General features: G+C 42.8%; 1 protein-coding gene across 5 annotated transcripts in view; it reads right to left on the bottom strand.

Annotated features, from left to right (window-relative positions):
• PSIP1 (PC4 and SFRS1 interacting protein 1) overlaps positions 1-13,554 on the bottom strand; it is a 53,308-nt gene extending 39,754 nt beyond the window's left edge. For 4 of the 5 annotated variants that reach the window (XM_033237398.1, XM_033237400.1, XM_033237401.1 and 1 more), the window contains exons 1-3: positions 13,386-13,521; positions 12,696-12,895; positions 9,181-9,257 (exon numbers count right to left, since the gene is read on the bottom strand). In XM_033237398.1, the coding sequence (XP_033093289.1) occupies positions 9,181-9,257; positions 12,696-12,767 (149 nt within the window). In that variant the 5' untranslated portion in view covers positions 12,768-12,895; positions 13,386-13,521. Of the gene's footprint in view, positions 1-9,180; positions 9,258-12,695; positions 12,896-13,385 lie in introns of all 5 variants that reach the window. The other variant, XM_033237403.1, reaches the window with a different exon arrangement.
• Between the last annotated feature and the right edge of the window lie 404 nt (positions 13,555-13,958).

Consider the following 13,958-nt stretch of genomic DNA (forward strand, 5'->3'; position numbering starts at 1 on the left):
ATGCATAGACGGCCGGGCGCAGTGGCTCAAGCCTGTAATCCCAGCACTTTGGGAGGCCGAGACGGGCGGATCATGAGGTCAGGAGATCGAGACCATCCTGGCTAACACGGTGAAACCCCATCTCTACTCAAAAATACAAAAAACTAGCCGGGCGTGGTGGCGGGCGCCTGTAGTCCCAGCTACTCAGGAGGCTGAGGCAGGAGAATGGCATGAACCCGGGAGGCGGAGCTTGCAGTGAGCTGAGATCCGGCCACTGCACTCCAGCCTGGGTGACAGAGCAAGACTCCGTCTCAAAAAAAAATAAAAAATAAAAAAATTTAAAAAATGCATAGACAAGTTTGAAAAAAATACACCAAAATATTACCAGGTTTAGGGGTTATTTCTAAAAATAGGCATAAAAATGATTTGTTTCCTTTTATATTGTTTTTAAACATTTTAACAAGATACACATTCAAGGTAACTTACCTACCAAATTTCAGAGCTGAAAGGAAACTGAGGGATCACTAAAAACCTCATTTTAAATATTAGAAAACTAAAATTCAAAAAGACTGACTCAGGCAAGGTCATCTACCTATTAAAACAGCAGAGTCTTAACTTGCAGTGTTCCTTAAAGAGGTTTTGGACTTTCCTTTAACCACTGTAATACAGTCTTTGAAACATCTCCGAATAAAATATTCATGCTATTTCTCTATATGTACGAACTTAGACCTCAAATACCAATGTCAAAGCTTATAAGAGTCAAGACTAATGTAAAACATCCTAAGAAAACTGCAAATTAAAACTGAATTCAATACTAGTTTTATAATACTGTGGCAACTCAAATCCTGCAATGTGTTTCTTACATGGCACACATTTTGAAGCCCTAAGTGTGTACATGTGCATCCCTATTTTCCTAATGATTTATAAACAAAGAAAAGCAGTTATTTCTGTTAATTCACTTTTTGTGAATAATATGTATACCCACAAGCACACACACAAAAATTCAGCTGTTACACAACTAAGAACGCTTATTTTTTGAGACAGAGTATCGCTGTTGCCCAGGCTGGAGTGCAGTGGCCGGATCTCAGCTCACAGCAAGCTCCGCCTCCCGGGTTTACGCCATTGTCCTACCTCAGCCTCCCAAGTAGCTGGGACTACAGGAGCCCACCACATCGCCCGAATAGTTTTTTCTATTTTTGAGTAGAGACGGGGTTTCACCGTGTTAGCCAGGATGGTCTCGATCTCCTGACCTCATGATCCACCCGTCTTGGCCTCCCAAAGTGCTGGGATTACAGGTTTGAGCCACCGTGCCCGTCTAGAACTCTTAAAAGAAACAAGTCACAGGCTAGGCATGATGGCTCATGCCTGTAATCCCAACACTTTGGGAAGCTGAGGTGGGAGGATCACTGAAACCCAGGAGTTCGAGACCAGCCTGGCCAACATGGTGAAACCCGTCTCTACTGAAAATACAAAAATTAGCTGGGCTTGGTAGCGCATGCCTATAATCCTACTCAAGGAGGCTGAGGCAGGAGAATCACTTGAACCTGGGAGGCGGAGGTTGCAGTGAGCGAAGATCACGCCACAGCACTCCAGCCTGGGTGACAGAGCGAGAGACTGTCTCAAAAAAAAAGAGTCACATATACAAAACAGAAATCCTATCAGAGCCACATATATGAAGCTCAAAACAGTAACTGTTGCCAAGTAATATCGCTAAATAGAAAAATCCCATTTTTTTTTTTTTTTTGAGACGGAATCTCGCTCTGTCACCCAGGCTGGAGTGCTGTGGCCGGATCTCAGCTCACTGCAAGCTCCATCTCCCGGGTTCACGCCATTCTCCTGCCTCAGCCTCCCGGGTAGCTGGGACTACAGGCGCCGCCACATCACCCGGCTAGTTTTTTGTAGTTTTTAGTAGAGACAGGGTTTCACCGTGTTAGCCAGGATGGTCTCGATCTCCTGACCTCGTGATCCGCCCGTCTCGGCCTCCCAAACTGCTGGGATTACAGGCTTGAGCCACCGCGCCCGGCCGAAAAATCCCATTTTTAACAACATACTGATTCTAACTTGCTGCTTCATTTCTACATTACTAAATCACAAAATATGAAAGTTTATTATAAATATTTTATATTTTATAATAGCATGTATTATTCTATAATAGAAAAATGATTCAACAGACAATTGAATATGCATGCACTATGAGTCATGAACCTGCTGGTAAAAAGAGATCAATAGGGCCAGGCGTGGTGGCTCACGCCTGTAATCCCAGCACTTTGGAGGCCGAGGTGGGCGGATCATGATGTCAGGAGATCGAGACCATCCTGGCTAACACAGGGAAACCCTGTCTCCACTAAAAATACAAAAAAATTAGCTGGGCATGGTGTCGGGCACCTGTAGTCCCAGCTACTAGGGAGGCTGAGGCAGGAGAATGGCATGAACCTGGGAGTCGGAGCTTGCTTCGAGCGGAGATTGCACCACTGCCACTGCACTCCAGCCTGGGCGACAGTGAGACTCTGCCTCAAAAAATAAAAATAAAAAATAAAGAAGAGATGAATAAACAGTTCATCTCATTATTTGGTGTAAAATTTAAGAGAAATCATACAAGTCCCACACCAATACATGCAGCTATGAAACTTGTATAACTACTGTAGAAGAAAAAAACCCTATCCTATGATTCATTACTTTATTTTCTTCTTGTGACCACTATCAGTACACCTCTGCACTGACCTTCACTCCTAATACTATAAATTAGATGGGTTTTAAAACAGCCTGTGATGTATATTTAAAGTTCCTGAAACTGAGCACCCAACTTCTTTGCATTAAGACAATTAAGAGCAGTAAGGAGGAAAAAACAGCAAAATATCTTTATTTAAATTTTCTAGACTTCAAAGATACAGAGCTAGATAGGAATATTCCCTGAATTAGCAAAGGTAATTAGTCAGCAAACCTCAAACTGAGCAGCATTTCAATTTAATAAATACTGCTAGTAGAAGTCTTGGAAAAATGGGTAAATCCCCACAAGTCTTGTTCCCAAAATGAAACATAAGTTTGCCAAAACTGAACATTTTACATAAATAATAGCTGCTATTTATTTAGTCTTCAATACATGCCAAGCATTGTTCTAAGCATTTTTCATGTCATGTCTTACTAGCATCCCATAATTCTTTTTTTTGAGACAGAGTCTCACTCTGTCGCCCAGGCTGGAGTGCAGTGGCCAGATCTCAGCTCACTACAAGCTCCGCCTCCCGGGTTCACGCCATTCTCCTGCCTCAGCCTCCCGAGTAGCTGGGACTACAGGCACCCGCCACCTCACCCAGCTAGTTTTTTTTTGTATTTTTTCACCGTGTTAGCCAGGATGGTCTCGATCTCCTGACCTTGTGATCTGCCCGCCTCGGCCTCCCAAAGTGCTGGGATTACAGGCTTGAGCCACCGCGCCCAGCCGCATCCCATAATTCTGAGGCAAGATATTATTATCCCCACTTTACAAATGAGAAAGAAAAAAACACAAATATGAGTAACTTGCCCAAGATTATATAGCAGGTAAGTGGCAGTCAGGATTCAAAAACAAACTTCTGATCTAGTTGTCTTAAACTCTACATAAACGCTGGCTAATGGACAGCAAATGCATAATCAACAACTGACTTTATCTAGTGCACAAAGCTTTCAATCACCAAATATTTATTTAACAGCTACTAAGTGCCAGGCACTTAAGTTAATGATGACAAGACAGACAAGGTCCCTGCTGATCCAGCTCTTCGAGTGTGGGTGAGAAAAAGAAAAAGGGGGAAAAAAATTCAGTCATTGTTGCAACGGGGAAAATAAACACAAGGAGGAGGATGTGAGCTAAGATCTAAATGACTTCAAATATTCGATGGCATAACCTTTCCTGCAAAGCGAAAACAAAAGACCTGAGACAAGATGAGGCTTATTTGTACAACAGAAATAAGCAGTGAAAAATGTAATAAGGCTGCAGAGGTAAGCATGGGCTAGTTCGTATAGGGTTTTACAAAGAGCATTTGTAGGTAGTTTTTGGTTTTCATTCATTGCTAATGTTAAAATAGGGAGTCACTGAAGGTTTTCAGTGAAATGACATGATCTAATTGGGATATAAAGATCTCTTTGACTAGACAGTTGTACCTCTGTATCCGTAAGATTGTGGATTATCCTTCCCCCACCCCTACAGATACCAAAATTCATGGATGTTTAAGTCCCTTACATAAAACAGCATATATACATATAATGCACACCCTCCCATATACTTTAAATAAGGGATCCCCAGCCCCCGGGCCAAGGACCAGTACCCATCCGTGGCCTGTTAGGAACCAGGCTACACAGCAGAAGGCAGGCATTACCACCTGAGCTCTGCGTCCTGTCAGATCAGTGGCAGCATTAGATCCTCACAGAAGCACAAACCCTATCGTGAACTGCACATGAGAGGGATCTAGGATGAGTGCTCCTTATAAGAATCTACGTAATGCCTGCTGATCGGAGGTGGAACAGTTTTCATCCCAAAACCATCTCCCCAAACCCCCGTGGAAAAAATGTCTTCCACCACTGCTTTAAATCATCTCCAGATCACTTACAATACCTAATACAATGTAAATGCTATATAGTTGTTACATTGCATTAAGGTAATGACAAGAAAAAAAATCTATACATATTCAGTCCAGCCATAACCATCTTTTTCTCCCAAATATTTTCAATCTGTGACAGGTTGACTCCATGGATATAGAACCCAGATACAGCAGGCCAACTGTATATGAAGAGTGGAAACTGAAACCAACATAGAGTAAGTAAAAAAACAAATTTTTATTTTTTTACTCCCCAAGACAGGGTCTTACTATGTTGCAAGCCTGATTTGAACTCCTGGGCTCAAGGGTTCCTCCTGCCTCAGCCTCCTGAGTAGCTAGGACTACAGACATGTCCCAGTGTGCCCAGCTTAGGACATTATTTACAGGAGTCATTATGCATGGACTTGAATTATACAAAGATGACCAAGAGTGGACAGATTCAAATGCATTTGAAAGGAAAAGAAGATTTGCTGACTGACTAGATGTAGAAAGGAAGGGGAAAGACTGTAATATGTAATCAAGGATAATACCAAGCCTTGGCTTCAGCAAGAATTGAGTCTACGTCATTCCCACTTACTAAAAATCTGCTTGAATATGTTAAGTTTAAAATATCTAGTACACGGTCACAGTTAGGGCTCATTGTCTAATACTCAAAACTTGATTGCTGAACATTTACTATAAATGTCCTAAGTAAAATCAGATGTTTGTAGGCCAGGAAAAGAATGCAGTTACAAATGAATTCTGCTCTAAAGTAACAATTAAAAAATCTTAATCTATAAATCAGTTATGAATTAGTACAATTTTCCAAATACCCCTTTCTTCTTGTATGTTCTTACTATCCCATCTTCCTAACTCCTGGCTAGCAGACTAAACTACTTATGCAAAATCCAAACTAAAAAGTTCAAATAGGCCAGGCACAGTGGCTCATATCTGTAATCCCAGCACTTTGGGAGGCCAAGGCAGGTGGATCACTTGAGGTCAGGAGTTTGAGACCAGCCTGGCCAACATGGTGATAACCCTGTCTCTACTAAAAACACAATAATTAGCTGGGTGTGGTGGCGGGTGCCTGTAATCCCGGCTACTTGGGAGGCTGAGGCAGGGGAAACGCTTGTATCTGGGAGGTAGAGGTTACAATGAGCCGAGATTGTGCCACCGCACTCCAGCCTGGGCAACAGAGGAGACAATATCTCAAAAAGCCTGAAATCTCAGCACTTTGGGAGGCTAAGGCAGGATGATCACTTGAAATCAGGCACGGGAGACCAGTCTGGGCCATGTAGCAAGACCCCATCCCTAAATAATAACAATAATAATAATAATAATAATAAATACAAAAATTAGTCAGCTACTGTAGTATCAGCTATTTGGGAAGCTGAGATGGGAGCATCACTTGGGCCCAGGAGTTAAAAGGCTGCAGTCAACTACGATCGCCACTGTGCTCCATCCTGGGCCACAGAATGAGACCTTGTCTCAAAAAAAAAAAAACTTCAAATAACTACCCTCCCAAATTTTGAGGGGAAAAAAGATCATCAGTGACTTAGTTTCCAAAAATTAATCTTTTTCATTTTTTAGAGACAGAGTCTCACTCTGTCGCCCAGGCTGGAGTGCAATGACATGATCTCAGCTCACCACACCCTCTGCCTCCTGGGTTCAAGCAATTCTCCTGCTTCAGTCTCCCGAGTAGCTGGGACTATACGTACACACCACCACGCCCAGCTAATTTTTATATTTTCAGTAGAGATGGGGTTTCACAATATTGGCCAGGCTGGTCTTGAACTCCTGACCTCGTGATCCTCCCCCCGCCTCAGCCTCTCAAAACGCTGGCATTACAGGCCTAAGCCACCACGCCCAGCCCAAAATTAATCTCAAGTCACCGCCAGACCAACATACATATGGGGCAGCACTGCTTTTCCAAAGATAAATGATACAAGAACATTAAGGCAAAAACCAAGTGCATTTTGAAATGAAAATTCAGTATCATTAACTTAACTTTAAAGTCAAATACATTTGAATTCCTTGAATATATCCTAAATTCTTGAATTATTAGTAATTCATTGTCTTCATTAACTACCTAATTACCTATTAACTAAACAACAGTTAAGTTTAGTTACTTGGTTTAGTTTGCTTTGGTTTAAAGCGTACATATATTTGGCCAGGCCACGCTGTAATCCCAGCACTTTGGGAGGCAGAGGTGGGCAGATCATGAGGTCAGGAGATCGAGACCACGGTGAAACCCCATCTCTACTAAAAATACAAAAAATTAGCCACGCGTGGTGGCGGGCACCTATAGTCCTAGTTACTCAAGAGGCTGAGGCAGAAGAATGGCATGAACCTGGGAGGTGGAGCTTGCAGTGAGCCGAGATGGTGCTACATTCCAGCCTGGGCAATGGAGGAGACTCTGCCTCAAAAAAAAAAAAAAAAAAAGGTACATATATTTATAATGTGAAAATCCTTTCAAATGCTAGGGAAGGGATAATCATTCCTCTTCTGAATTTAAAACAGTAATGTAAGAAAGGGACTGTGTGTTCTATAAGACTATAAGGATATATAGAAGTATAAAATCTGTTCCATTTCAGGCTGGGCATGGTGGCTCACGCCTGTAATCCCAGCACTTTGGGAGGCCGAGGTGGACTGATCATGAGGTCAGGAGATCGAGACCATCCTGGCTAACACGGTGAAACCCCACCTCTACTAAAAATACAAAAAATTAGCTGTGCGTGGTGGCGGGTGCCTGTAGTCCCAGCTACTGGGGAGGCTGAGGCAGGAGAATGGCATAAACCCGGAAGACGGAGCTTGCAGTGAGGAGAGATCGCGCCACTGCACTCCAGCCTGGGCAACAGAGCAAGACACCATCTCAAAAAAAAAAAAAATCTGTTCCATTTCAGACAAAAATCAGATTTAAAGAATTCTAAGCTTATAAAACTGAAAAATGCTAAGGAACGTCCACTCACATTACCACAGTATTTCCAAACTTCAATGTAAATCAGAATCATCCGGAAGGCTTGTTAAAACAGATTTTTGGCTCCACACTCACAGCTTGATTCAGTAGGTCTACAGTAAGGCCTAAGAACTTTTTTTTTTTTTTTTTCCTGAGACAAGGTCTGCAATGGTGAGATCTTGGCTCACTGCAAGCTTTGCCTTCCCAGCTCAGGTAATGGTTCCACCTCAGCCTCCGGAGTAGCTGGGACCACATGTGTGTGCCATCACAAACGGCTAATTTTTGTATTTTTTGTAGAGACACAATTTCACCATGCTGCAGGCTGGTCTCCGAACTCCTAACTCAAGCGATCCTCCCGCCTTGGCCTCCCAAAGTGTTGGGATTACAGGTGTGAGCCACCACACAAAGCCAAGAACTTACATTTTAACTAAAGTTCCCATGAGATGCTAATGGTGCTAGACCTGACAACACACTTTGAAAAGCCCTACTCTAATATACACTGCACAATTTTCCATTAAAAGATATCTTTGTCCTCTATTAAATTTACCAAAGAGTTTCTTTAGAGTATCCCATGGAATCAGAAATTTATCACTTCTTAAAAATTCTATTGTTATACATAGAATACACTTGAATCTAACTCTAATTATGATGAAGGCCAAATCAATTCTGGATCGAAAGTTGTATTTTTTAAAAAACTAATTATGAAATATTGTACTACACCCTTAAAATATCCAGAACTGGTAAGTCTACACAGACAGTAGACTAGTGGTCGTTTAGGGTTGGAGAGGGGAAAGTGATCAACAATAGGTTATGATAGTAAATATACTAAAATCTATTGACTTACACACTTTAAGCAGGTGAACTTCTTTTTATGTAAATTCCATCTCAATAAAGCTATTAAAGACATTGTGTGAAAGTTCATACAGTAGCTAAGCAACATTAAACCAAATATTGCCATCGTAGCCACTCTTAGGAATACGTAATTCTAATCAGAATAGCAGTAATTTTGTTTCTCCTCACCCCAGGTAGACAACACTACCAAAATTATGACAGACTCCAAACTTCAAGTCCAAAATCAACCAGTATTTGTAAGGCCATTAAATTAAAGGTATGTAAGAATATTCTTTGGGAAATTAATGGTTGCCTCTAGAGTGATCCCATGCACTTGGCAGTAACAAGCTTCAACATTCAGCTGCAATTTTTGAAAAATCTGCTTCACCACATTAGTTCTCTGCCCAAATATCCACCAGAGGCAGCAGAGCTTCAGGAATCATATAAACACAAGGAGGGAACTATCTAGACTTCCTCTTCTCACCTTCCCCACAATATACACAGTTTGTATATCTGATATCATAAAACCAAAAATTAGGTAACAAGTAGTCCTTATAAAAAGCACTTACTGCATAGGAATATTAGATAACTTATTAAAACTTTCCCTATATATTTTCATCCATCAATCATTCTTATTGCTGAGAGAATTTCTACTTTCCTTTTTGGTTAAGGAAATATCAATTCCAATAAAAAATAAACCTACAGCATCGGTAAACACTACCTTAAAAATAGAGACTTAAAGGCTCTTTCCAAAGTTCAAAGTTTTTAAAGTTTCCTATTACATTACTATTTCCCCCTTGAATTAATGTCTACTGCTCAATAAACCTGTTAAATGAGCTCTGATTTGCCTTTAAAGCGAACAGGACTTACGTCTCATGAGTTCCAAAAAAGAAAATGGGTAGTTTGTTTGTGGGTGGCTTTACAGCTCCATCAGGAACTTCATCTACCTAAAAGAAAAGTGAGAAAAATTAAAGTATTTTAAAACATACACACCTCAACATTTATCTGAATAAACAAGAGCAAAACATCCAAAAAGGATCTGTTATAAAATGGACCAGTTCTGCAGGCCCATAATCTCCTATCCCCAAATCTGAAACCCAAGAAACTCTGAAAACCAAAATTTCTGTCAAAACTCATTTGGTGGCAAAACCTGGACTGACACTGAGGGTATCAGTCATTTCTTTTGTCCACCTACTGTTTCCACTGTTCTTTGCAGATAATTAAGATTATCATGTGCTATTCCAGACCACACCAGCAGCAAAATATATGGTATATGTACTCTCCCTGCCTTCCTAAAATCCCAAAATTCTGAATTATTAATCATATCATCATTTCAGGTAAGGAGTCTGAATCTATTTGACAACCCTAAATGTTAGTTCTGTAGGAAATCTATACAAATAACAGAATAATGTAAAAGCAGACATTGACAAAAGTTTAAATCAGTACCTCCCGAAGTCTGAAAAGCTTATGAAAAGATCGTTCACTAATATGCCTGAATCACATGAGGCTAGCTGTTCCTTTTTCACTGCTCTTTCAACCTTTTAAATTATGTAAGGCAGAAATCATCAAGTTCTATCACATCTAATATATCCATAATACTTGTTACTTTCCCTTATCAATAAAGGAAAAGCAGACCTCAGGACTAAAGCAGTACTATCTAGCTAGAATTTAACAACATGTCGGCCAGGCGTGGTGGCTCACGCCTGTAATCCCAGCACTTTAGGAGGCTGAGGCTGGTGGATTATGAGGTCAGGATTCAAGACCGGCCTGAGCAATATGGTGAAACCCCACATCCCTTAAAAACACAAAAATTAGCCCAGCGCGATGGCAGGTGCCTGTAATCTCAGCTACTCGGGAGGCTGAGGCAGGAGAATCGCTTGAACCTGGGCAGCAGAGGTTGCAGTGAGCCAAGATCACGACACTGCACGCAAGCCTGAGTGACAGAGTGAGACTCTGTCTTAAAAAAATAAAAATTTAACAACATATCTATTTTAAATGTCATAATTTTCATAATTTCAAAAACACTTCAATTTGAAAATCTGCTGACTTTGCTAAGAAGGGGGCTGACCATTAGAGGACCTACTATCCCCTCTGTAATCATTATGGTGTTGCAGAAAAGACCATGAGGATGACTGGTTATTTGTGAGGGAAGTCTAAAGGCTCTCACACATCAATAGAATCATTACCACCCAGTATCTCTAGGGACCTATTTCCCCACCGATATGATGAAGATCACACCTGTTATCTGAACTCTGTGGGAAGGTCCCGATAATTGCAAAAATGCTTAATCCCTGAAGAGATCATTTCTGTTAACCCAGTTCATATGCTTCTTTCTTTTAGCAAACAGCTTTAAGAGTTCATGCAAATACCTAACACCTATAGCCTTTAACAAATGCCAGGCAAAATTTGATTTTTTAAAATGATTATTACCGGTAAAGGATTATGTACATGAATGTTTAAGACTTAAAAATTAAAGTCTGGGACATGTAGACAGAAATGTTAAAGCAAAAATTGCAACAAGAGGTGTCACCTTTACAGCTCAGATTTTAAATACGTACTCTAAACTCTCTACAGCAAAGATTTCAAATTTCTAATGAAGACAGAAAAAGGAAATAATTGTTGGACACAGAATACACCAAAACTAAATGCAGCTGTTTCTCAGAACAAAATGATGGGGAAAAGGGAAAAGACAAGCACTTCCCTTCCAATCCAAATGAACTTGTTAAATAAGGAAAACACTGTGGTCTTCCAAAGGCTACCCTATTTTATTTTCAGTAGCACTCTTAAGTCACTTAACATGAGCGTGGGGAGGGTGATTTGGGAGATTTTTAAAACATTTCATTGGCTTTCAACTGCATTGTGGCATGCAAATCAGAATACAGATGTATTAGACAACCTCAGATTTTCAAACACCTCAAAATAAACAAGGATACCTTGATAATCATGAAAAAGTATATTAGAGGGGCCTTAAACCTGATCAGTTTCCCTAGGCTCCATTTAAACGTGAATTGTGTTTTATAGGTGCATTATATGTACTACGGACTGTGGAGGGTATAAAGAAATTGCATTTAAGGTTGTTGCCCTCAGGCTCACAATATACTTGGAAGTCAAAGCATACACAGAGTAGGAATTAAAACAAAAGATTATCACGAAAGGAACAGATTACAAAGTAAAATATATAGACAAGGATTATGACTAAGGATTGTTCAAGTAAGACTGCACCGAAAAAGCAGACTTTATAGGCAAGGAAAAAAGCTTTGGAAGGAAACTTGTGAACAGGGGTCTACGTAGAGCAGCTAGATGGAATAAAGTCAAGGAACAGTGATCAGTTTACACTTGGATGGCACTCTCAACTCCTAGACAGGACTCTGTCATCTAATGGGTGTTTTCCCCCATTCCTCTTCCCTGCTGACATAACTAAAACTATAGAATTTAATTATTTTTAAAAAACACATTTTCAAAGGAGAGTAAATTAGTCGAAAATAAATGGCTTGGAAAAATACAACTTCAGAACACCATATATTTTTAAAGGATCTCGAGTTTACCCAATCTAATGGATTGCAACATATTTTAGATCCTATCACTATTTTAGAGCCTGGGTACCACCATAAACAAAAAGACCCCTTTTTCTAAAAATGGAGCGTATATCTTTAAACAGTCTCAATTCCTAAATGTCAAACATCCTGGGTCCTTAATCATTTCTCTTTACCACTAGATGTGAACTCAGGAATCTGGTCCACACCTCCTTTTTGCCTATTGGAAACAAAAAGGTTAAAACAACTTCTTCAAGGTCATAAACACCTCAAATAAAAAGGGGGAAATGAATTTTCTGGCCCTTCCTCGGTGCTAAACTACTGAAATAGTTTCAAGAATATCCAGTCCTGAATCTCTGTATTAAACAAGCAAATCCAGAAGGCCTCATCAAGGTATTTTTTTAAAAACCCCATAAATCCAATTTAACCACATACGCACTTCTCTGACATCCAAGAGTTTGTGTGTAATCTGCACAAATTCCAGATATTTTGTACTTGATTTAAAATTACGGAAATGTCAGTGTTTCACTAATTTTTAAACAAAATTCATTCTTCATTATTTCACCTACAATGGAATATTAACTAGCGACGTATTTAAATATTTCCTAGGAAAAAAATCTGTCCAAGTCGGCCAATAAACCATAGAGAAATACACAGGTATGTAGAAACGTCTGGATTTTTATAATTACATGGGAGATTATTGGGTAAAAAACTAAAAGGAAAAATCAGGTTACAAATGAGACTGAAGCGAGGGAGAGAAAGGACAGAGGAAAAAATGAAGAGACACGGTGGGCAGCAGGCCTCCGGGGAAGAGGGTAGCACTGCTAAGCGCAAGAGCTACAAATCACTTACTCGAGCTGGCCAATGGGGATAACCTTTCATCTTGGCGAAGATGAGGTCTCCAGGTTTGAAATCGCGAGTCATGTTTCGGGGGCGAGGCCGGGGGTCCGAAGCCCGGGAGGCGGCGAGGAGATGCGGCGGCGCGGGGATGCGGGCGGCGGACACGGGCCGCCCACGGGCGGGGGATGATGCCTCGGGGCGTCCCGACGCGCCTACCAGGGAGAGCACCGAGGGCGGTTAAAGCGAAGAACCCCGAAGGGAGGGGCCGCAAGGGGAGGGGGAGGGGAGCCGGCGGGTGGGGGTGGCAGAGCGAGGGGAGGGCCGCCTCCCGCTCCTCCCCCGCCAGTGCGCTGTCTCCGCGCCGGGGCAGGTCCTCCGCCCCGCCACCGAAGAGACGCCACCACCTGAGGCGGGGATGCTGCCCGGCCCGAAATCTCCCGTCCGCTCGCCCCATCTTTCTCCGGGCTTTTTCCACCGGGCTCAAGCCCTAGAAGGGAGGGGGTGCATGGGAGAGAAAAAAGCAGGGATTCCGAGAGGCGAGCGGCCCCCTTCCGCCCACGCAAGGCCTCCCCCGCAACCTGCTGCCCAGCGACTGCAGCCTCGGCCCCCTCGGCTCCAGGGCGGGCCGCGTCCACTTCTCCGCTACAGCCAGGAGCGAGGCCACCGAGGGGGGGGCGGGGCGAGTCCCCGTCGCCCGCTCACCTGCCGGGGCCGCGGGCGCCGACGCTGCGGTTGCTGGCCGGTCGCCTTTACCCGCGTCCACGCAAGCCACCTGCGCCACCAGCTGCCGCAGAGACGTCTCAACGGCCCGGAATCGCAACCGCGCCGCCGCTGCCGCCGCCGTAGCTGCGCTGCTCCCGCGCGGCTCCCGCTCGGCGCCCGCTAGCACTGGGGCGCGACCACCTGCTTACCGAGAGAGGGGGGATGATGCAGCACCCGGCGAAGGTGTGTGGCTCCGAAGCCGATTTTCTGAAAACCCTAGGTCCCCAAGTTCGCTTTCATGTAACAAGTGCATGCAGATGCAGAGGGAGACGCAAGCGAAGAAGAAAGGACTGGGCGAAAATAGCTCGGCCTGCCGCAAGTTCCCCCTGAGGTTTGCAGAGTGGTCGGGCCCGGCCCGCCCCTGCTGGCCTCTCTGCGTGTGTGTATTTGTATGTGTACTGTATGTAAAAGGCGGGGAGGGAGGAAATGATTGTTGTGGACGCGGTTTGGGGGCGGGTATCCGGGCCTCTGTCCTTTGGCTGCGTGTTAGGGAGAAACTGGCAGTAAAGCTTC

This window comes from Trachypithecus francoisi, unplaced genomic scaffold (assembly GCF_009764315.1).
Source record: "Trachypithecus francoisi isolate TF-2019V2 unplaced genomic scaffold, Tfra_2.0 Lachesis_group16, whole genome shotgun sequence".
Taxonomy (NCBI): Eukaryota; Metazoa; Chordata; class Mammalia; order Primates; family Cercopithecidae; genus Trachypithecus; species Trachypithecus francoisi.